The following is a 25,729-nucleotide window of genomic DNA, read 5'->3' on the forward strand; positions in this document are numbered from 1 at the left end:
TGTGTCAAAAACTAGGCCTACAAAGACAGAGAATTAATTTGAGGATTGAATATTAGAATCTGTGGCTAAATCTATAGATGGTGACACCCAGTGTGTTAGTTCTTGCATAACTTCCTGCTTAAGAGAAGCCTTATCTGGCATTTAGCATGAATCGATTTTCAATTGTGTATTTACACTGCAAATCTAATCAAACTGCAGTATCAAAACAGGCTCCACCTCAGCTCCAGGTGACATTTAGCGCCCTACGAGCTGGACAGAGTGACGATGTGTCCGGAGCAAGGAAATATAGGAGACATGCTCGACAGAATGAAACAAACACTTGTGCTTGCTCGGTGACAGTCAAGAGTTGCTTTATGCACTTTACTTTATAAAGGCTGCATAAAACATACACAGTGGGCATAGGAACTGATTAAGTGACATGATAACGACAGTAGGAGACAGTAAATAAAATGAGATATGGCAGGTCCTTCTACACAAACTTTACAGACAATGTTCCAGTAGATAAGTACAGCTATGGATTTTATGCTCCATAAATTTAATAGAGGGCTTTTACAAGCTCGGGTCCAGGCTCAATAATAGCAGAATAATGCAGAGCACACAGTAGGAGGGATGAAGGTGAATGGTAAACACTAGCCTTGAGTGAACACTGGAAATTGAAGAACTACATTTTTATAGTCATTTAAAAATCATTAAAACAAAAATCGATAAGACCTTGATACCATAATAAGCAGCTGTGTATGTGTCAGTAACTAGAGATACATATCAAGGCTTCCCATTCATATCACCCACCTCTCATTATCTGTCGAGATGGATCGATGAATGAAGCAGCCTGTGCAATGAGTGCTCCCTATGCTGTGTTCCCTTTGTTGTGTTGACACAGACAAACTATTGTTGCAGTATTGATTGAGTCAAGGAAAATATGGCAGGGCTGAGGTAAAATCCAGCTGTTCTGATTGATATCTTGATCAGTCTGTCTTCTCCTTCAGTTCTCAGTTCTTCCAGTTCAGAATGAGCAGACTGCCGGGGCTTTTTGTACCATCGATGTTTGTCACGTCCTTGTCTGTCAGTTCCAGTTCCTGGGCAGGTTCTCGAGGATCCTGCGCCGGTGCGAGGGGTTCATCACTCCTGCAGCACACAGATCCTCCTCTGTGATGCCACTGTGGAGTCGGACAAGGTAGAAAGAGATATACACTATCAGACATATGGGTAAATATTGGATTTTTTTTTCACTTAACCTGAATGGATGGGTTCATGTTAAAGTATTAAAACACTTCACACATGCCCATTGAAACATTTTTTTGCTAGCTGTAAGAATTCCTCCTTTTCTGACTGGAGATTTTAAAATCCATCTCCAACATGCTTCCAATGTAAATGATAGAGGACAAAATCCAGCCCTCATTCTAGTCACTCCGAAGTCTGACTTAATCAGATTAGTAGGGTATCTTAAAATGTTAGTCTTTTAGTATGAAATTCCCTCTTTGTGTTATCCCTCCACCACAGCTCAACACAGAAACGCTGCTGTCAAAGGAAAACAGACATTTGGTGTCTGGACTCAGACCACTTGGGCCTCACATGAACTTAAACTATATAAAGTATGAATCATGTTTTTGCACAGGACATTTGTGATGGATTTGATCCACTATCATTTACACTGGAAGTGCATTAGCAAAAAAAACTGTTATGTTAAGTCACCTCACTCAGATGTGCATGACTGTCACATGAAGACTAGTAATCTAATTAGGCCTTCAACTGGCTATTTCAAGTGTCTTGTGAACACCAAGTTTATGTCCACAACAAGTGTATGTTTCTTACATGAGAAGGATGTTGATGTTTTCACTTACTAATCATGTCGTGCGCTATATATTTTTATCTGGTGTTCTTGTGTGTTTCAATTCTGTGAAGCAGACCAACCAATGATTTTAACTGTGGGTTTTGGTAGTGGCCGCACCATTGTTACCATCAATGCTGCTAATAGAGCTTATTCAGGTGCTCTGTACGTATATATATATAGAGAGACAGAGACAGAGAGACTAGTGACTCAAAGAGGGCGGGTGTTTGTGGGCATGCTCTAGATTAGTGTTTGTGTCACGACCTATCCCACTCAGCTGCAGCGGCTGCTCCACACAGGCTCCCTCAACTCTGTCTGAACTTACTGGCACAAATAACTGTTAAAACCCCTCTATGTTGTGTGGTACCAGTAATCACCTACATAAGTACCACTTATTGACTTGATCTTAATTAAAATCGTTTTACCTGAAGTAATCCAGATCATCCCAGCCATTGAGGCTGAGTCCCAGGGTGTACTTCTGAAGACCCAGAGCACTGAGAAGCTCCCGCACTGTCTCTGGTGCTCCTTGGAGGACAGACACCTGCATTGAGATAAAACAGACAGATTTTTTTATTTTTTATTTTTTTTACATGGAACCAGGGGTCAGATCTCTACGCAATTGAATCACGTCAACTGGACTTTGTTTTGTCTTTGAAGACGTTTCGCCCCTTATCCAAGTGGCTTCATCAGTTCGTGTAGGACTGGCAAGTCTGAAAAATGGTGGATTACTGGATTACAGGTATTTAAACTCTGTGAGGGTGACACCCCCCGAGACTCATGCTGAGTCTGACGATAGTCGTTATAGGTAACGACTCTCGTCCAATTAGAGCTTAAAGCAGATATCAGTGGAATGTTTTTGTTAATATAAGTCCTAAATAGTCCTATTTTCCGTCAGCAATCACTTACATGAAGTATTTCAGCCTAAACACGAGTCTCTCCGTCACTCTGCTCTGCTGTAACCCGAGGAGAAAATTTTCCTTGTGGGATACAAGTGTTATCCAATGAGGAGAGAGAACGGCATGAAGGGCTGTGTGTGCAGCCAAGGGATGCGCGTGAATGTGGTGACGTAGCACGAGGACCAATTGATGCCTGACAAGGGCGGGGGCTGCTAACTCATGGTGCGTTCAAAGAAACTCGTACTTTGTGTTTTTCCTTCCTGTGAAGTCATACCAGTTCGATCTGGTACGAGTTCACGGGTCGGAAGTTACGAGTGGCCGTTATAGGGAACTTTCACAGACAACAGGACGGTAAAAACACGAGCTACGGGTTACCTGGAACGCTACCAAGTCGTAGTTGTGACTTGAAGCTGTAACTTACGGTTTCAAAAGCCTGCCTTGAACGCAGCATTAGCCGAAACGGCCGTGAAGCTGATATCTGCTTTAAATACCTGAGTCATCCACCATTTTTCAGAATAGCCAGTTTAGTCTAGACGAACCGATGAAGCCACTTGGATAAGGAGCGAAACGTCTTCAAAGACAAAACCAAGTCCAGTTAACTTGATTCGGTAACACTTTATTTTAAGGGGTCCTTGTTCCTGTGTATCTACCTAATTAATTACAGTGTAATTACCTATGTAACCGTATGTAATAACATGTACTTACATTGTAAATACATAGTGTATTTTGGTGTACTTACAGGTACTTGTTACACTTGTAATAAGAAATGCCAAAGTGGCCTCTCTCTGTGCACAAGCATTTCTTATTACAAGTGTAACAAGGACCTGTAAGTACACCAAAATACACTATGTATTTACAATGTAAGTACATGTTATTACATACGGTTACATAGGTAATTACACTGTAAATAATTAGGTAGATACACAGGAACAAGGACCCCTTAAAATAAAGTGTTACCCTTGATTCAATTGCCTAGAGATGCCTTTGACTTGGACAAATGAGAATTTGCACAGACAGGAGTCGGATCTTTCACAAACTGTCTTCGAGAGCAGCATCGTACCTCCTTCTCCCAGCAGTAGCCTCTGTCTCCGTGCATTGAGGGGCCATTTCTGTAATTTGGCCTCTGGTTTGGTATGGACGTGCACCTCTGCTGTGTGGGGAAGAAGTCTACTTCGCTGAGGGACTTGGCAATTTGCAAAGCGGTGAGGGAGTTGTCCCCTGTAGGCCCGGGTGGCTGATGATCCACCACCCAGGAGGCAGAAACCTGACAGTGTGCTACGTGTGTGGGGGTGTAGGGGAAAGCTGACGGCGCCTTGGCTGCCCGCAGAGGACTGGTCCTCTCTGGGAGAAGCTGATGTTGATCCCTTCTGGTTTTTTCCCTGATGATTGCTGAGTGATTCATATACAGGTTCCTCAGGTTCTTCTCGGGCAGTATGGAGTCCTGAACAACGTTTTTACCTTGGTATTTGTCTCTGAGTTGTGAAGTCTGTTCCTGGTACTGCGTGATGGCTGCGTTGCTTGAGGGTGGAGAAATGGGAGAAGGGTCTTTGGCAGGGAAAAGCTGATAGGAGGAGTTGGTTTGGGGAGTGTGAAGGTCATTGGTCGAAGTGTACTGGGGCAGAATGGCTGGAATTTCAATCTCTGTGAAGTCCGATCTGCGACAGGGTCTCCTGTCGAAGCCCTGACGTCCTGAGATTTTTGGGAGCTGCAAGGCCTCGTTACCGGACCAGATCACCTGAGGGTCCCTCTGCTGCGGGACAGCCTCCTCCACCCTGCGTGCTACTGACACACCTTCGAAGATGAAGTAGGCAGGATTGGTGTAGCTGCTCGGAGTTAGTTTTGGAGGAACTGCAGAGGACCTGTAATGAATAAACAGGTCTTAAATTAATTTCAACTAGACTATGAGATGATAAAAATGAAATCTCTGAATCACTGAAGGCTTTCTGCTGCTGGCCACTGGTGCTCAGAAACATTAAGAGGTCCTCACCTATTGATTGGAAGCCGCGTCGGCGCAGGAGACATGTGTCCCCTCCCGGGACGTTTATCATCTTTCTCAAAACAGAACCACTCTGAAAAAGTTAAATCACAAAGAATTAATTGATAATACATTTTGTCAACCTTTTCAAAAGTCTGTGTGGTGCATGTAGGACAAAAGCAGTCAGACAAGTCAGTTTGCAATCGCACAGCATGGTGGTGATTGTGTGTGACTGATATCTGACCTGGTGCCATAATACCCATCTGTCCTGTGTCAGTGTCTCAGGATGCATCTGGTCAGGGTCAGTCAATCAGGAGCCAAAAGAGGAAGCGGTCGATAGATACCAGCAAGTGTAAAGCCAAGCCAGGGATCATTGAGGAACCAAATAGAGGAAGCAATGTGAGACTCACAGGAGAGTCAAAGAAAGCAGTGACAGTGGAGATGAAAGTTTAGTGGGAAGTGATAGTGCAAGCGAGGCAGAGATTAGGAAAGCACCAGTTCCTGCTGACCTACCATAGATCTTTTCCCGCGTTGCTCGCCTGTCCTTGGGGACATGGACCCTGACCCGTCCTCTGATGGAGCCCATCTCCTCGCCTCGGTGACTCAGAAATGTCTCGAACTGCTCTGATGCACGAGTAAGCGAGCGCAGAGCCACACAGCATTCACCTTTAAGAGAAAAAAAAGAATTTTTAAACATGTATTGATCAGATCAATACTACATTTCATCCTGAAACGCAACAAAGGTGTAGAGTGCATCCTTCCTTAGGTGTGTGGACATACTAGTTGTTCAACTATATTGATGTGATTTGGAAGAAAACTTAAGTAATCAATATACTTTGCAATGAACTTTATTCTTTTGCATATAAATGAAAGACAAGCAGATCTTGTTTTGATAATAGTTGTCAATGTAAATGTTCTCAAATAATGTATCACCTCTGAAGAGATGAGTAAAACATATTATCCTTATATTGAAAATATCTGGATTAGTAGATAACAACCAACCAGTTATAAATATAGAGTTATTTATCTATTATTAGTATTGTTAATTAAGACAAATTAATTTGCCATGTGACCAACCGTACGACTCAAATCCATCACATGACTTGACAGAGAGCAACAGGTGCTGATCCTGAAGGTATTCCATGTCAGACAGGACTGGAAGAAGCTATGACAGACATGCAGAGCACAAGTTAACAATTGTGTGACTTCAAAGAGGAACAATATTTTTGGCCATTTTCAAACAGACTGAGCCTCTAACCTTGGGCAGTTGTTTGAAGGACCAGCCCAGTTTGAGAAACCCAGGGACATCACAGCCCTGTGAGTCATTCTCACTTGAGCGTCTTGTCTCTGCAAAAAAGAAAAAAAGAAACGAGTGACTTTCTGCCACCGTGTTGCCTAATGGTTAACGCAATTGAAAATGTCATTTTGTTGCAGTGCCATACCTTCAAGGCAAGATGAATGAAACTCAATGAAGAACTTTGCTTTGCTTGCCGTTTTCACAATTGCCTCCACGCCTTCAAGCTCTATCCAGGCCCTCTCCATGCCTGGATTTGGATCTGTGTGAGACAAAATCGTGACAATACTGTCCAGTCAATGACCGCATTCAGTCATATTCTAATTATGCTTCTCAGTGGCCACAACAACAATGACAGCACCTGTTTTGGAGCTGAACTGTGACGTGACTCCCACTTGGAACGTGGCGAAAACAGGTGAGTGATCGCTTGTAAAGATGTCATCTGTGCAACCTGGTAACAGACAATCCACAATATTACTCCACTAGTATGATCACAGACACGACACCAAGTAATATATAGTTACTGTGTAGTTACTAAAGTTATGTAACAACTGTGTCCAGACGTGAGCTTCCAGCCAGAAGAATGATTTAGGAGGCGAAAGGTTGTTGTGCTTGTACCCAGTCCTTGTTATGTTTTGTCAGTTTGCTGAGGTTAGTCAGAAAACCGAAGTTCGGGCAAAGTTTGAGGAAATGACTCTGTTTCTTGATAGACCACAGACCAGGATGTAGAGCATGGCCGTTTTTTGAGGATTGCTCCCATTTTACAGAGAAAAACAAAGACCACAGATATCTAATTTGAGAATTCTGCAGAAAGTCCTTTGTCTTTGCCTTTTTGTTGCTGCTCTCCTGCATTTTGTTTATGCCCAACTTCACTGTTTACTTTTCTAAGTTTTTTTTTTTTTTTTTTTTAATGAAATCATCAGATCTTACCATATGCAGTGCATATTATGTGCGTCTCCGGGTAGGACTTCCACAGAATCCTATCACACCATGATGGCACATTGACTCGTACCTACAGAGACAGATTTCGGTGAAAAGAAGAAAAAAAATCCACAACATGTTTGTATGTTTGTGTTTCTGAAGGCTGCTTTCAATCTGTCATGCCAGACATTCCTCTCTTAGACGAGGCTAATTCTTAGCCTCCTATTTTTAGTGATCACAGCAGCTGCTTTCAAAGCCATCAGCCATCCCCAACAGACCCCTGAAAGGCCACATTTCCAAGCTTGAAAGAAGTTTTAACCCCAGAGCCATGACTGAACTGAACTCCAGGAACACTAATGTTATGCCCTTCCAACACAACACTACCCACCACAGAACTACAGAAGTGAAAGTCTTCAACAAGTCTTCTTATACCTCATCGAAATAGCACCTGACGTACGCTCTGTTTCTGCATTTATATATTAAACTGTTCTATCTGCTTTCTTCTGCTTACCTACATACAGTAGGTAGGTGTGTGTACAGAAGAATGAACATGTAAAACACTTTTAGGAAACTACACAGCAAATTTCATTGTGCAACAGTGTGTAATGACAGTAAAGGCACATTTTTCCATTCTCATCTATTATATAGTGGCATATGTAAAAACATCTTAAGATGTGAGTGAAGAGTAAACTCGGAATACTTGAACAGTTTTCACACCAGAACAATGATCTTCACCAACAACCTGATAAAAACAAGGCTATGAGTATAAAACCATGCTACTGAAGCTCTGTGAGGCTGCACTTGGATCTTCTTGTTACACATTGTGTGCGATCCATGAACACACACTTTCTCACACTGTCCTCACACTTTTGACAGAGGTGTAGATATTGTTTTCATTGTCAATATGTATCTTCTGCCGTGCACATGAAGCAATCTTTTTGATGTACACGCGAGCCAGCTTTTCGTGGTGCTTTTGGTTAACAAGAAACGACTCACCCCTGAAGTCTTGTACTTCTGCCACAGGTAGCAGTCTCTAGAGCCCCGTTCATACCGATAGGTCGGTGGAAATGCAATCTTTTCTTCCTCTTAATCACGATAAACAGACAAAATTGCAAAGTGAGCTAAAAAGCTGAATCAAAATGAAATGTTACTATATTTTTTCATCATTTATTGTGTAATTGTAATCACATTTAAGTGCTTACGAAACAACCGTATGGCATTGTGTTTCTGCCTCTAAATATAGGTCAACAGTCAACACAAAATTGAAACTCACTGAAATTGAGGAAGGCCTTCCTCTTGTGCCTCTCCCTGGTCAGCTGATCTGCACACATGAGCTCCTCGAACTCTCTCTTAGACACATGTTTCAAGATGTCCTGGAGTCAGTAAGGACCAGAGAGAGACAAACTCAAATGACTATGATGCCACATCAAGCCATGTTAAAAAACAGAACAATGAATAATAAAGAAATAGTAACAGCCCGGCGTCTGACCTGCACGTCTAAGTCGAGCCTGTAGTTGAGGTCACCACACCAGAAGAGGTGAGTGAAGCGCAGGCTGATGTCGAAGGGCCCGAGCTGTTTGTCGCCCAGAGAAAGCAGACGGAGGATGTCCACAAAGTTCTGGTTCCTCCTGCACATTACATACATTGACAGATAAAGACATGTATTTGTAATACAGCACAGATGTGACACAGGATCACACCCACACGGTCCCTTACTTATGTGTACATACAAAGCTGTAATGTACCTCAGCACTTTCTCACTTCCAGAGGTCAGGTGACAGTTAACGAACCCAAAAGATGTTCCATTGAAGAGGAATGAGACCCCAACGGCCCCTTTGTTTCCTGAAACAACAGAAATACTCACCCTCAGACCTCTATGATAATAAAAACACATTTTGTTCTTGTTAATCATACATTTATATGTCTCATTTCTTGCTAGCCTGTCAGCCCTAATATTATTCATATTTAGTGTATTTGCTCTGTGTGTTTGTACAGCCTACCCAACGTGTTCCCCAAGCCAGTCTTCACACTGGCCGTGTTCACATGGCTGATGCGACTCTCGTGCTCCGGCCTCACAAACACAGCCAGCCTCATATTCCAAAGGGACTGTACTGCCACCTGCAGGACATTAGCTGACATTACAAAAGATGAAAAGCAGTTTCCAACTAATTACAGATTACCCAATGGGTTTCACCCATTTCTGATGAAGTCAGGTTCTTTTGATAATTAGCACAGATGTTTATACGCGACATATATTTTCAGACACACCCCGCAAGAACACAGATGATAAAATATGAGAAACTTACACAATCCTTTCCTGTAATGTGCTGAGATGCTGCTAAATCATAATAATTCAGTTTTACATACAGGTGGGTGCCCTTTGGAATGTCAAAGAAGTGTTTTCATTATTTTACACAATATTATACAAATGAAGCACGTGGTGTTAAATACCACTTTTGCTACACGAAAACACCAGGTCTGACCTCACCATTACACATAAGACTGAAATTTGTACACCTTCCTCTTCATACAGTAATCTGTTGAAATGTCTTTAGTTTATGTTCAGATATTTTTTCAAATTAGCCGTTATATTTTTCTCAGATCCTAGCTATTATAGTACATGTTTTTTGTTATTCGGCACATATTCTTTTGAAGAGTAAAATTAGACTATGCAATATCAGATCATGTAAAAGTTTTCTTTGTTTTGCAAAATTGCAGACCTGTGTGAATGTTTTGGAAGCATGAATATTGAATATTTCTGTGAGTAAAATGTGGGAATTCCAGGTGACCTTATATCATAAAATAAAATGTGTCAAATCACTAATCACTTCCCTTTTTGGATTTCATTTTTAATAAATTGTACATTTTTAAATGATCTGTATTACACACAATTAAAAAAATGTTTTAAATGTCACTGTGAAAATACGTGTTGCACAAGTGAATCTGATGATTTTGAAATTAAATTCCTTAGATTGTGCAATGAATCCTATCAGTACAGCGATGCTTAATTTTCTCTTCTCCACTGTTTTAGTATCAGACTTCTTCAACATCCTAAGACTCTCAACGGACTGTAAAAACTTAGGTCACACAGCTCCCTCTGCAGCCGCACAAGGCTTTGTGCAACTCAGTGGAGCTCTGAACTCTTCTAGCCATGTAACTTTGTGACTCTTTCTTACAGTATAATAGCTGCATGGACAATTGCCTCTTTTTGCACAAAAGAATGAACAGTTAAAGATGAAAACAACAACAACAACAAAAAAACAGCAAAAAGGAGGAATTACTTGTTTGAAGTCAATGTTAGTGTAGCTGTGAAGAGTTGCTTTGATATGTTCTGTCCACTCTCTCTCCCCCTGAGGGTTTTCTTGAGTCCCCAGTGCGTAGATGTCATGAGGGAGCAGGGCAGTCGACTCATCGGGGGTGTGTCCCAGACCACAGCAGGTCACCCATGTCTTCAGGCTGCGAGGAGGAGGGGAGCCACCTGAGCACAGAGCACGGGATGATAAATCATCAAAATAACCTTTGACGTCTACTTCAGAGTCTTTTCTAAAAGATACTGTCATCACATTTATTCTTACCCATATTCCAAGTGCCAACGAACACAGAGATCATATCAGGTTCAGTCAGCTGAGAGTGCCTGGTTTTCATCATCTGGAGGAGTTGGCAGAAGGAGTCACGTTTCTGAAAGACATGAGAGTCAGTCAGTGAATTGTGGGAGAGAAAACACTGAATTCCAGCGAGTAGTGAAACTGATCATCTCGTCTTACTCGTGAACTCTCGAACGTCATCTCCCGGGGTGTGTTGTGATGACTGTCGACCACCATGCGTACCTTGGCTGGACTGCTCTGGAACTTGACAATCTGAAGGACTGATGGACAATGGTTCAGTATATTTGCACGTAAGAGAAATGTTAAAGGGATAGTTCAACATTTTGGCAAATTGGCCCATTGCCATAATCCCTATAGTCATAGCAGTAGGTTTGTTACCTTTAATTGTCGGTGCAAGCAATTTTTAGAACGGAGGAGCGGAGCCGTGAGCTGCTCAGAGCTACACTACGGAGGCTCATGGGATTTCTTGGTTTCCCTCATCAAACTCATCAAATACACAATCCAACAACTCCAAAACAAGACAAGTTGTAACCTGCACATTCACCACGCTATGAGATAATAACAGAACGTTACCAGACAGAGTTGTTTTAGAGGGAAATGCAGAGACTGCTTGCTGAAAAACTGTCCCTGAAGGCAACGTGCATCAGCGGTTTTGCATGAATTTACCTCTAAAACAACTCAGTCTCGTAACGTTACGTTATTATCTCATAGCATGGTGAATGTGCAGGTCACAACTTGTCCACCAGAGCAGTTTGGTGTTGTTGGACTGTGTATTTGATGAGTTTGATTAGGGAAACCAAGAAATCCCATGAGCCTCCGTAGTGTAGCTCTGAGCAGCTCACGGCTCTGCTCCGCCGTTCTAAAAATAGCTTGCACCAACAAATAAAGGTAACGAACCAACTGCTATGACTATAGGGATTATGGCAATGGGCCAATTTGCCAAAATGTTGAACTATCCCTTTAAAGGAGCTAAAAAGGAAACATTTTCTTACTTCTGTCGTGCGAGACCCTCTCTATACCAAACGAACCAGCTTTCCTGTCGAAAAGCAGCACTCCTGTGTCCACATCAACAGAAAGCACCTGTCTGCCATACCTCACCATCTTCACCTGGCAACACAGAGAAAAACTGTTACTAAAACATACAAAACTGGTGGTACTACTTTTCTCACTATGTGTCATATAAATACAATATAACTGAATAACAAGCGTTTGCAACATTTGTGTTTGTACGCTGTCGTGGCTTTTTCAGCCTGGTTTACCTGAAAGGAGTGGACTGGAGTCTGTCTGTCATGGTTCTTTACAGGTTGTATGTTAGCGGGTGCTGGTTCAGGCGGAGGAGGAGTAGGCTGCACTGCCAGGTTGTGATTAGTCACCGCATCTTGTAGCGCTTTTAACACCTTTATAGGAGAAGAATTCTAGGTGTTAGATTACAATTTAACTATTTTTGTCCATTACAAGTTTTTTTTTTTTAAATCTATTTCTGGAAAATCACCTCTCCCAGATAAATAACCAAAATGAATGTTAAAGGGCAGAGGACAAATGTGGATTTTATCAGTGTCCTGAAAATAATAGTTGGCTTTTCAGGAATAAGAGACATTTCCAGTTTGAAATATAAAGTATATCTCAACAAAAACATACCTTTTTCTCCAGTGAAGACAGGAGGCTGACCAATGCTGAAATCTTACACAGCAAGGTGTCGATCTCCATCTCTGGACCCTTGTTCCAAAGAGACAAAGACAGATCGAAGTAGTTAATGCATACAAGTGTTTTTTCAGATTATGACCTTTTACCTAACACAGTTCTGGATTTTTTTTTGTGACAGTATTTCCAAAGGCATAATGACTGGTTTGTGTTTACTGTACCTGTGCCTTGGTGTGTGTCAAGGAGCAGCTAGGATGGTCGAAGACCTTGGCCAGAGTTTCCAGACTTGAGAGAGTCAGGTCAATCTCGCTGTAGGGTGGATCAATGCACAACTTTTATTTCATCATCACATGTGAATATCAGTCTAGTATGCAATATTAATGCCCAACAAAACCCTCCATCAATTGCACTCTTCACATTGGGTTCACCCTTAACATTGAGAGCAGCATGTTACCAACCTGTTCAGGCCTTGGCAGGCAGTGCCCAGAGTGCGCTTGAGGTGGAATAGAGTCGTTGCTCCTTTATGCACATTCTCAATGTCGAGAGGCAGCTCACTGAAGAGGTAGTCATTGAGCAGACCAATCACATCGCCCGCAGTACTGTAACCAAAATAAAACAGGCAAAATTCAGGCTGGATTTTAAGTGGAGAAGATAGAGATAGATAGATAGATAGATAGATAGATAGATAGATAGATAGATAGATAGATAGATAGATAGATAGATAGATAGATAGATAGATAGATAGATAGATAGATAGATAGATAGATAGATAGATAGATAGATAGATAGATAGATAGATAGATAGATAGATAGATAGATAGATAGATAGATAGAATGTATAGAGCAGCTGACAGCTGAATTTCCTCCAACAGTATACAGCAGATAATGTATTATATCAACTGATTTAATTATTATTATTATTAACCTTTATTTAACCAGGAAAATGACTCATTGAGATCTATTTTCCAAGAATGCCCTGGCCAAGAAAGCAGCAGCAACATAACAGACTAAACAAGAAGTCAGTATTTGTTTATCCATGCTTGATTGCCCTCATGCGCATATTTAGATGAATATAACAGATGGCTGACACTGATGTGACACTACAGGTAAACAGAAACATTTATAAACTTGTGTTGATCACCTAGAATGCTGATATGTTAAGAAAAAATACACATGTAGCATGAACAGGCATCATATGTCTGTGGTGCCTGAACACTGTTTTACATTTAAACTGGAAGATCATACCTGGATGTGTTCAGCTCCTGTAATTTATCCAGGAGTGGCGCTGGAGGGCCCGGTTTAGCTGATGGTCCCGATGAAAGTGCTGTGTTGACGGAGGCCGGAGCTGAAGGCGGCCTCTCGTCATCTGTGCGTACATGAAACACAATACCAAACATTAACAGTCAGCAGTGAATTTTTTAGTTATGTATTATACAACATGTGCATGTATTTGACATTGTGGGGATTTTCCTGTAACTGGTGGGTGGACCCACCTGAGCTCTCATCTCCTGTGTCCGTGTCCCGGGGAACAGGGTAGAGGAGAGGCGTGACGAGGCCTTTGTGGGGATGCTGGTATCCTAATACCAAGTCCTCCAGTGTGCGGAAACAGTTCACCTGCACCCCCTGTGTTGTCTGTGAGAGATGCATGCAGCAGACGTCTCTGAGCATATGTACTATATATATTGCTTGATTTGTGTGTGTAAACAGACAGTTATCTTCTGCCTACCTACTGTCTACTCTCTGTATAGTAACCTTCTCCTTTAAGCCTTTTTATGAAACAGAGATATGAAGCCTTTTAATAGCCCACTTTTTATTATCCTATATATATTGAAAACAAAATGACCTCCCGGTCTTAACATGAAAAGTTCACATGGTTGTTTCTGCACAGGAAGATCACACATCCCCTTGGTAGAACAAAGCAGAAGTATTTATTTGCATGACAGAAAAAGGCACATACAGATGATATGCAGTGATAAAAGGAGTCCCAGGGGGGATTTAGAAAACCGTGCCCCACACCCCACGGGACAGTTGACATCACTGACAGCTACTTCCTGACTACAACAGCAGTTGGCTGTCATGTCTCACTGTGGTCCAACTTTTCCCAGTTTCCAGACTAATGAGCACCCCCCCCACCCCACCCCTCACCCCATCAAAACATGGCGTGGAAGTTTTTACATGCATACGTTCACACATTCAAGCCACACGCACAAATAAGGCTACCCTCAGACTTTCCACAAAAATCTGCACCGCTATACATCAGTGGCACTAAAAGCAGCACAGGCAAAAAAAAAAAGAAAAGAAAAGACGATTAAATAAACACACATGCTGTGCACAGGTGCTGGAAATACATACTAGCAGTCACATGCAAAAAGAAAACCCAACATGGCATGCATTAGACCACAATGTAGAGCAACGTTTTTTTCTGTGTCCTTTTTTTCATTTTGTGGTTTAGTACTCGAGCTACCTATCTGTTTCTGCCAGGACCTCTTCAAATAGCATTTATACCACAGTTATCTCTTGAAAAGCAATTAAAAAGAAATGAAAAGGAATAAGAGGCGGTGAGAGACAAAATGGGCCCCAAAATATCTCTGTGGCCCTGTTGGAAAAACAAGAAGGCAAGCATGCGACTTGTGAGTTAGTGGAGCAAATCCAGTGAGGGAAAATACGTACTGGAGGTTTATACTGATGGCAGTGGAAAAACAACTGAAATAGCAACAGAGTTTAAGGTCTTCTTTTCAAAGCAGAGGATTTTTCCAAGTCGAGGGCTTGAAAACAGCTGCCAGACAATTGTTATTAAACTCATTATTGGACTTCAATGTGCAGACATGGTTTAAAAAAAAAAAAAAAAAAGAAGGCCACAGTTGATATGCAGTTTCAATCCAAAAAAAGGTTATTTCTCGCCCTCTCTCGATTTCCCCTGTTTGCATGTGTGTGGCTGCAAACTGCATGCTGGTGTGTTTTCTATGGGCTAATAATTAGGTCATTTGCTGACTAAATGGTCCTCTTCTCAGAGTATCAAAAACAGACACATACCATCACTGGCCTAAGCTGTTCCACATCCAACAGGCTCATTATGTCTAATACAAACACCCCCATACATACACATAACAAATAAGCACATCCATTGGTCAGTGACCTAGTGTGTGGGTTGAGTAGGAATCTCTGAGACATAAAAACAATTTCTCCTCTGTGCTGCTGAGCTCATGCTGCAAGCATGCAGCCACATGGCAGAGATGCCATTCAAACAACAAGGCTGCTGCAGTCGTAACAGAGCCTGCACAGAGATGAAACACAAACAGGTTCCTGTTCTCCTCACAACAGGCAATAACAAACCATTGTTTGATCTCCCTAACTCCATCTGATCGGCCGTGTTTGTCGCTCGGCGTACAGTTTGTGCCAAGGTTTCAGACTATCTATTGTGTTTCTCTTTCCTCTGGTCCTCCCTGTCAGGCATGAGGTTGATAAGCACTCACCTGGACTGCGAGAAGGCCGTCGGCATCGGGAAGAATACGATAGGTGTGAACATGACGCTGGAACCTTTGGAACCCAAACAAAAGAAAAACTCTGTCATGAATCTAACCACATCCATTAGCCATACCGCTTATCATTACAGGGTCAAAGGGAGCAGAAGATTACTATAAAAAGCATCTGAATAAACATTCAGGAGGGAAGATATACTTAAATCTGTTGTTTATATGAGGGTGTCTAAGTGTAGGCAAATACATTAACTATCTTAACAAAGACTAAGTTGTTTCAAAGAGCACTAATGATGTGGCTTATTTTTACAACGTGAGATTTATCTGATCTCCATCAGTCACTTCAGAGGAATTTGTTTCAGACAGCACGTAGAGGTGAACAGCACTTTTTAATCAGTCACTGACTGTATGTTGCATGATCAACAAGGAGACGGCTTAATGACTGGACACACATCAAAAGCCTGGAGAGATTGAAGACAATAAAAGAGGGAATGAGATATTGAGCAAAAGAACGAAGGGCAAGAGGGAGCACTGTGAGCGGCCAGGCTCAGCTTTCAGGAATGTATCTGGCTGGGGCTGATGAGCAGTCAGCGTAGTGCGGTCGCTGGAGCTCCCGCCCTCTTCCAGGGGCCCCAAGGAAGAAAGTGGGGGTAAGAAGGGAAACAGGGAGTCCTGAGCCAGAGTTTGCCTGGCTGAGGTGGACTTTGTACGGACAGGACAGTCTAGAGAGGGTGTGTGTGTGTGTGTGTGTGTGAAGTTGCCCCCACTATGAATGCAGTGCTTTAGGCCGTAAGAGCTCCTGTGATGCCTGCTGGCAGATGATGGTGAAAGTGATGGATATGACAGGGTGAGTGAAGCTGCTGAATCAATTTACAGATGGGAGCGTTCGGCAGAAATGTTGAGTTTGTAAATAGTTTCCAATCCTACGAGCCAAAAAATTAAAGTTTCACAAGATAATATCATTAAAGTTGCGGTTTCACATTAAGTACAAGTGCTTTCTGTTCCTTCCCAAATAGAGCAGCATTTCCTGAATGAATCATCAAGTCAATACTTTCAAGGAGGTGGAACTCAAAATTAGGCACATGAAGTAACACTGAATCCCGTCTGAATAAATCATTTGAGTGAGTGAGTCACATTCCCTTATATTTTTGTTTAGCTCGAACAAAAGACGGATGACGCACACTTACATAAACATTTAAGTATATAAAAGCTCTAAGTACCTTGTAAATTCAATTCTCTTTGATTGTGACACGCAAGATAAACTGCTGTAAGTGTGTGTGTGTGTGTGTGTGTGTGTGTGTGTGTGTGTGTGTGTGTGTGTGTGTGTGTGTGTGTGTGTGTGTGTGTGTGTGTGTGTACTCACAGCAGGCACAGTGCATAGGCTCCTGGCACAGACTCACTGTCTCTCACTAGGTAGCTGCCATCCCTCCCCGCCCGTGCCAGCAAGTCCTCCGCGTGCACACGGCTGATGTCACGATGATACCATGCCGCCGTAGCCATGGCAATCAATGTTGAGAGATAAGTTCATAAAAATCCTCCACATGAGGTGATGAACTTGACATAACAACAAGTCTAACAACACGTTTCACTGTGTCAGAATTGCTCAGATGACGCTTGACAGAAGCTGTCACTGAAGTGGCCAGTGCCAGAGCGTGCTGAATGGCCTATTTATGTCGTTAAGAACTTTCCCATGATTCCTTTCTTCGTGACCACAGTGTCAAACAGACAACCCAACACCTTGTTTTCATCAGCTAGCACTTCCTGGGTCGCTATTGGTTCCTTGTGGGCCACACATCCTGTTCCACTGTAGGAAGAAAGAAGCATCCAGCTGATCGTGAGGTTTGTCCACTCTAACGACAGCCCGCTCCTCGTCACGAGCTCCGGTCCACCTTTTCTGGTACAAACCCTCCTGTACCGAGACCCCCGGTTCAGTTTTTGGTTGCAGTTTGCTGCACCCAGGTGGGTGTGTTGCTCCGACAAACACGGACCATCCCAGCAGCGCACAGAAGGGAGCGAGGAGGAGGTAGAGGAGGGGAAAAAAGAGAGCTAGAGGTGCTTGCAGAGTCTGAATGAAGCTGCCAGCCCTGAGGCGATGACGGTGCCTCTAGCTTAACCACAAACACAAGCCCTTCTTCTTGTCCCAAAACAAAAACCCCACATGCAAACAACAGGAAAAGAAGAACCAAGACGGCAAAACAAACAAATCAAGCCGCACACACGGCACCCACACACGCACACAGCAGAGACAGAAACATACCAGATGGAACCCAGTCAGCACTAAAACCAGACAGGCATGCAACAGAAACCAGACTAATTCAAATGATTTCTCAGCTCTGTTGCCATATAAGGGAAAAGGAACACCCTCCAAAAAGTTCAGCTGATGACTGCAGTTGTCTTTGCTTCTTCCAGGCCCAGATTCCATTGAGAGTGTGTCTGGTTGGATGTGGGGCTAATCCGGGGGTCTCACTTTCATACTGGATGTTTGTGTGCTGGCGCGCGCGTGTGAGTGTCTGTGTGTGTGTGTGTGTGTCTGTCTTGTCAGAAGAGTCCCGTCCCGTACTGGCGTGGTCCACAGTGGTTCTTCAGAGCGCTGTCAGAGCACAGAGAGAGAGAGAGAGAGAGAGAGAGAGAGAGAGGGAGGGAGGGGGCAGAGAGGCAGAGGACAACCCCCGTCAGAGCGCAGGGCAGACAGAGGAAGTGACTCGACATTCCAGATGGCGGACACAGCCAGGAGAATTCTTGAGAGGGGCTAAACTTCACCACCAGTGTGTGAAACAGCAGACTGCTTCCTTTCCCTCTCTCTCTCTCTCTCTCTCTCTCTCTCTCTCTCACTCACTCTCTGCCTCTCACTCTCTCTCTCTCCGCCCGTCTCCTTTCTTCTTCTTCCTCCCTCAGCCCCTGCCCTGTCCCTTTCCTCAAATTCCAAACACAAGACACAGCTTCCCCTCTCACAGGTGAGCTTCTCTGCTAGTCCTCACTTTCTTTTCTTGGTTTTAATTAACCTAACTCTCTCTCCAGATGTTTTTTTTAAACTTCTGCCAGGCATATTTACTTTCTTTTTTTTTGTCATTCCACATGTTAAAAACACAAAAAACTAAAAGTGCGATAATAAATTCCTCTGTCCCAACCTATTTTTTCCCTCCTTTGTCACCCTCCCTAAACTTCCCTTCCCCTTTTGCTCTCTCCTTCCCTCTCAGCAAAACTCTCCATATGGTTATGATCATCCCCAACTTTCTTATTTTTGCCTCCCTAGAAACATCGCCCATTATTCGGCCCTCCTACTTCCCTCCTTCTCCGTTACTTGGAACATATAACTCTGTGGGAAGCTGTTTGGTCCTATATTTGCTGTTCTGCTTCTCACTACTCCACAGAAATGTGCCGGCCACCGACCGCAGCCCCCATAAAACAAACAGACACAAGTCCGTCCACAACTGATGACATATCTTCTTATCCCTTAATCTGTAATCACTTATTCTTGCTATGTGCTCTCTTGCAGCATATAATTGAAATGCATGCAGTACCTTCAGGGCTGCCCAGCTTTGCTTTGAGCTAAATGCTAACATTCAAAAGCTAACATGCTTGTAATGAATTGCTTGTTTACCAGCTGATGTTTAGCGGGGATGTTTACCACAGAGACCGTCTTGTGTTATCCTCCCTAATTAGCACTAAACAAAAGTACCACTGAGGCTGATGGGAATTTGTTTTGCAAGTATTTGCTCATAAACCAAAGTGTTAACCTGAGACTGACCTTGTGCTGGATGAACAATTGAGAGACTACAAACCAAAAGACAATGCCATCTCTAGGGCAGTGCGTGCCATGCAAACACAAGCTGTGGTGCAAATATTTTCTGATAGGGGACTGATAACATTTACTAAAACCACAAAACCTCACCATCATTAGTAAGTACCAGCGCCCCATTTGTCATTCTCAGAAAGAGCAAATGATGTCAGATGCTGATTTGGTTTCTCTCTCTTGTCTTCCACCAGGCAACGACTTGGACAGAAAACTGAGACAGACACGGGGGACAAGAAGATGTGAACCACCTGCTCAATTTCACTTAGACAAGCGTTCGTATTTGAATATATATAAATAAACATTCTGTTTAATTTTCAGTAATATTTGTTTCTGTCAAAGATAAAGCAAAGTGAGCTGATGGGTAGCTGTTGTTTTGCTGATATCCAACAGCACTTTCAGGGAAAGATGTAACATTTCTCTATTTTTCAAAGCCACACAGATAGAAAGGCCGCGATTATAATACGAAAGAAAAAAAAAACACATTATAGCTTTAAGAAAAGAGAAAACAGTAATTACTTGCACATGGAGATGATCTATGGCCTCCCTGTACCAGCTGACATATTTTATGCTCTTGATAGTCTAAAACAGCAGGTTTAATTAAAATTTTACAAACTGAACACTTGCAAAATAAAACAAATGTCCTACATCTAAATATGATTGTAGAATTGTGTTTGTCAAAAGAACAACACAATCCTTTAATATAAAATAGATAAGTGCCTCAGCTGTGGACAGCCAGTGCTCAGCTATCTTTCCAAGTGATGGCAGTAAAAGCCCTTCAAAGTTACAGCATCACTTGGGATGAGTGAGTGGCAGCTGCTAAAAATACACTCAAGTACATAACAGACAGAAAGTCGACAGGTAACTTTTCTGCAGTTATGTACCCAGACTAATTGCTGTGCAGGTACACATATATATATTTTAATTCATTTATTTATTGGTTTATTCGACAGGGACAATGCGACAGTAATCAACAGTATAATGTGTGTGTTTGTGTGTTTCAAGGGTATTCATGATTGAAATAATTGATAATAAGAGTTATAGTATAGCACATGAACAAATCTTTATTTAAAGTCACAGTGGAGGAAACCCTGATTGGCTAACTGCCTAATAGAGCTTGTATTGTCCCTGTTAACTATACAAACACCACATCGCTGCCTCAGTTTAGCAACACGCTGAACTGTGTAGTTAAGAAGTTGTAATACCATGGTGCTATAACGCACTGAGAGTAGTCTGCAGTGCCTTGTTTTTGCATTGCAGACAATGTTGACTGTCCATATATAGTGCTTGCTTAAAATGGCACCAGATTAACTGTAAGGGGCTTATGTGACTATATGTTAGCTTGCACAACCAAAAGCGGAAAAAGAAAACTCAAGAGCGACAGTTCATCATGAAGAGAGCAGAAAATAAGATTAACTTAGTTTTTTTAGTGGCTTTATCCTAGATGGTATTATGTAAATACAACAGAGTGTAAACAGTGCAGACAAAGCTGTGCACAGTGGATAAGCCATAACATAAACTACATCCCAGTGATGTACCTGAAATGTTGATAAAACATCTGAACTGCTTCAAATCATACAATAAATAAATAAAAATGCACAATATGCGCTAATCTTAAACCTGACTTTATGCCTTGAGACCTGAGGATAAATTATTAAACGCACGGTGAGTCTGTTGATTTCAGCTGATTTAACAAGACACATCAACTTGTAATTAAATGGCCATGATGTCTGAAGCTTTTAGTGTCGTTTCACTTTGTCTACTTCAAAGCAGATGTTTTGTTTTTCCTGTCTTGTTCAGTGAAGCACATAAAGGCTGTTATCAGAATGACTGCACACGTGTATTAATAGAATACATAGAAACATAGAAACACATTATCACTTAGGTCATCAAATCAATCAAACTGCAAGAGCAGCAGATTTTTAAAAGATCTGACATGAAAAGGCATCATATTTATTTACTCTGCATTTAATCTGTTACATTGTTGTAGGTTTGCACCAATGGTCCAAACAGGACAAGTAATCTGTTTAGTGAATCATAGACAAAGCTTTATAAACCATCAATAACTTCAAGGATGTTTCTTTAAGGCTTAGCTCACCGCCTAAAAGCTACCTTTCCTTTGATTATTTCTCCAGATCAAACTGGTTTTTATAAAAAAACAACTCACTCTTTTTAATATTTGTCGGCTTCTAAGTATTATGCATTTGATAGGGTCGAGTGGGGCTACCTTTTTTAGTGTCTAGAGAGATTTAAATTTGGTCCGAAATTCATATCATGGTTAACTTAAAGCAGAAGTGAGTGATATATTTGTGTTAATATAAGTCTTAAATAATTATATCTTCCGACAGCAATCACTTACATAGAGTGTTTGGACTGAAACACGGGTCTCTCAGTCCCTCTGCTCTGCTCTGAGTCGAGGAGAAAACATTTATCGTATCCTACAGTTTTTATCCAATGAGGAGAGAGAACGGCATGCAGGGCTGTGTGTGCAGCCAAGGAATGCCGTGAATGTGGTGACGTAGCGACGAGGACTGTTATGGTGCGTTCAAGGAAACTCGTATTTTTCCGACCGTGAAGTGGTACCAGTTCGATCTGGTACGAGTTCACCGGTCGGAAGTTACGAGTGGCCGTTATAGTGACTTTCACCGGTAAAACAGGTCGGAAAAACACGAGTGGGTTGCCTGGAACGCTACAAAGTCGTAAGTTGTGACTTGAAGCTGTAATTTACGATTTCAAAAGCCTGCCTGGAACGCAGCATTAGCGAAAACGACCGGATCACTCACTTCTGCTTTAAAATTGTTATATAAATCCCCAATGTCGTCAGTATGCACTAATAATATGGACTCCCAATATTTCCCATTGCAACGTGGCACAAGGCAAGGATGCCCAATCTCACCCCTTTTATTCGTGATAGCTATTGAGCCTCTCACTGCACTCTTCACCTGAGATTCGCGGCATATTAAGGAGTGGAAAGGAACATAAGTTATCGTTATATGCTGACGATTTATTGTTATATATCACTGACCCCCAGAATACTTTACCACATATTATGACTACACTAGATCGTTTTACCAAGCTTTCTGGGTATAGGATTACTGTCTCGAAAAGTGAACTATTTCCTGTCAACTCTGCTGCACAATCACTCTCTTTAATTCCTACCCTTTTAAGGTGACTACTGATAAATTCAGGTACCTGGGTATAGTTGTAACTCAGAAAATTTCAGACCTCTTTAAACTTCATTTTGCTACTCTTTTAGAGCGCACCAAGATGGCCCTTGACAAATGGTCTCCTATCTCATTAGCTGGCAGAATTAACCCAACTTCATTTGGAATAAGAAACCACCTCGTATCCGTTAGGAATTTTTTACAAAACCAAAATCCCATTTTCTTTACCCCATTTCCAATCATACTATTGGACCAGTAACCTGAGAGCCTTGGCTTATTGGCTTCAAACCTATGCTAATAATGAGGCCCCCGCCTGAGTCCAAATGGAGGCTGATGCAAGCCTCCCATCATCCATCCCAGCCTTGGAAACACCACACCACGTCGTTCCTCTACTGCCCCCCTATCATTCTCTGCGTATGGACTCAGGTTTGAAAACACTTCAGCTGGCAGGCTGGCTCGCTTTGTGCCCCAATCGTGGCAAACCATCAGTTTCCCCCATCACTTGAACAGGACTATTTCTTAGTCTGGCGCGAGAAAGGAATGATCTCATTTAAAGATCTGTAGAGATACTTTGGCCTCATTTCACCAGCTCAGAGCTAAGTTTGATTTACCAAAATCACTTTTTTTTTTAGAATTCTACAGGTCCGGGATTGGATTCGTAACCAAACACGATCATATCCTGCAATCCCTGAACAACATCAGGGATACTTTGTTTCCAACAGCTCCATTTAACAAAGGCATAAAATCAGCTATATATATGAAACTCTCATCTTTACAGTTGGCATCTCTCGATGCATTGAGAGGAAATTCAAACCACAGGGACAATACAAACTCATAGATTCAGATTCAGATTCAGATATTTTTATTCATGTACTTTGCAGGAGAGAATATATTACAGATTTTTTTTTTTAGGTTTTGTTAAAGAAGCTTCTGGAAAGGTTTAAAACTTTCTTTTCCAACGTGGGGTAACAGAAGTGTAGAAACAGTGTAAGAAAAGCCTGAGCATTGTCAGTTTTCAGTCTAGGCAACGGTTTGTACGACCATTTTCTGCCCAAACTGTGGCTGTGTTGTTGCTGTTACATAAAAGCATAATTTCTCACAAAGGAGCCTCTGCCTCCACATCTCACTCTTTCAAAAATAACTGCTTGACGTTCTTACAATAATGTCTGCTGCACAACAGCGGTATACTGTGAAGCATGCTTCCCACAGTGTCTTACCTGCTCTGGGTTTCACTGCACTAACATGAATATTTGAGTTGTGCATCCAAGCGTGCAGCCCCAAGTTGCACTAATGCAAAATGATTAGTAAAGCAGCTTTAATGAATTAAACAGCTTAACTTTGCATGTGCCTGTGGGGTCCTGGCTGATGATCTGACAGTGTAATGTACAGTATAGTAGCACGGTCCTGTCTGGACACCTTTAAGGAGATCTCGAACCCTGTCCCTGTACGACAGTTGAATGGAGGCCAACGCTGCAATCTAATTCATTATCTTTGACTGCCAAGGTGTCACAATCCATCCGTAACACCAGTTATTCAGCTCCCTCATTAATCAATCAATCAATTACACCTGGCTGGCTGAAGAAGTGAGAAAATCCCCCATCGATCCACCAGACAGATTTACCTCAAAGGCCATGTACCAGTTCCGAGGCTAGATCCTCGAAGGGTCACCGCCAATGAATGGGGAGGACAGGGAGGTCAAGCTAAACCAGTGTCTGCTCCCCAGCTGGGATGGTCTGGCTTCATTCCAATCAAAACTAAATTCTTCGGGCATGACCTGGCAAAAGTAATTGCCATCAAGGTATACTTGATGGAATTAACTACAGCTGTACTACTAATCTTGGTCACAACCTCAGACAGTAAAGTAATCAAGGTGATACTAGTGGCAAAGCCTTGCTGTATGCACAGCAGTAAGTCAGCAGGTCAGAGTTAGATTTCTGTAAACCTGCCATCAGTACAGATTGTGCGAGGCTTGGTAGAAGAGCCATCTGTCGCCCCGGCTACCATAACAACCAAAATCCAGCTAATACCACTCTACTCCTCTCTAAGCTATAAGAAAGGAAGTCCTTGCACATTCACACTGAGTCTGTTCATAAGACAGTGTTTTGCCCTCGCTGAGGTTCTTATGGTGAAACTCACATCTTGGAGCACAGAAGTTATATTAGCACAATTTTTTATCATTGTACCAATAGAAATAAGACATTTTTGTATTTTATCCATATGGAAATTTCAAAATCCTGAAATAAAACAGCTTCTTGTCACTTACAGTCATGATGCTCAGTCTAAACACAGGTTGAACTAGGGGGGCAAGCAGCACAGACCTCCACCAAGGCCAATGACAAACAACATACAGTAGACTTAACAAAAAAGGAAATTCCCAAAAGTGTAATTGCTTTTCCTAAGTCCATGCCCCATCCCTGTAACAAGTTCAGTTTATTTGTCTTGCTGACAAATAAACAGACATGGATGACGACAAACTCTCCTTGGCAGAGGTTACAACATACATTTGTAGCTGGATTTCATTCATGATTACAGTGTCCTTGTTACTGTCCTATTGGGAAATATGGTGGACCATATGTGCAAAATGTGGTCAAAACAAGTTTGTCCACATCCTGCAGGATGTGTACTGTAGTGAAAATCAAGTGATTAAGCTAAAAAACCAACAAAGATCAAGCGATCAACATAGTTCAAGTGGAGGACGTGGGCTGTTTGTTGCACTCTATATCTGTCCCAGCCTGCAACACTTACAATGTCTCTGAGCTTATTATTTAAAGTCACATACACAACATTATTTTTACACACACCGAGGACCAAAACAGTAGTGTTCTAATGAATTAATCAGATTTCCTCTAAAACAACCCTCTTTGAGAAGGTCTATAAGCTGAAGGGAGGGCTTCAAGGTTGGGAGGTCATAGTATAAAAGCAAACAGGAGGCAGTGATTGGCACTCGCACACACTGCACTCAGTCAACGGTGACGGATTACAGAAGACAGCGGAGCAGACTCAGTGACAGAATTGAGGGCAAGGTAAGCAATGCGTTTCTCATTCCTGACCAATGGCACATTAGAAATAGAAAGAGATAAATAATAAGTCAAGATAATGGTATTATGACAGCAATTGTGTCTATCAGTGTTAATAA

At 42.1% G+C, this 25,729-nt stretch overlaps 1 protein-coding gene across 1 annotated transcript; it reads right to left on the reverse strand.

The window, feature by feature from the left end:
• Nucleotides 1-351: 351 nt before the first annotated feature.
• On the reverse strand, nucleotides 352-17,136 carry inppl1b (inositol polyphosphate phosphatase-like 1b; the record flags this gene model as incomplete). Its single annotated transcript, XM_083980811.1, has 27 exons — nucleotides 352-1,157; nucleotides 2,254-2,369; nucleotides 3,785-4,583; nucleotides 4,712-4,793; nucleotides 5,213-5,365; nucleotides 5,777-5,864; nucleotides 5,958-6,046; nucleotides 6,142-6,255; nucleotides 6,355-6,444; nucleotides 6,924-7,005; nucleotides 7,911-7,999; nucleotides 8,188-8,287; nucleotides 8,404-8,542; nucleotides 8,660-8,756; nucleotides 8,915-9,032; nucleotides 10,196-10,392; nucleotides 10,490-10,592; nucleotides 10,679-10,779; nucleotides 11,512-11,626; nucleotides 11,779-11,916; nucleotides 12,158-12,235; nucleotides 12,382-12,469; nucleotides 12,619-12,759; nucleotides 13,406-13,526; nucleotides 13,654-13,792; nucleotides 15,634-15,697; nucleotides 17,000-17,136. 27 exons carry the CDS (start codon nucleotides 17,134-17,136, stop codon nucleotides 1,064-1,066), a joined length of 3,672 nt encoding a protein of 1,223 aa, XP_083836937.1. The 3' UTR covers nucleotides 352-1,063.
• Nucleotides 17,137-25,729: the final 8,593 nt, after the last annotated feature.

This window comes from Trachurus trachurus (assembly GCF_905171665.1).
Source record: "Trachurus trachurus genome assembly, chromosome: 10".
Taxonomy (NCBI): Eukaryota; Metazoa; Chordata; class Actinopteri; order Carangiformes; family Carangidae; genus Trachurus; species Trachurus trachurus.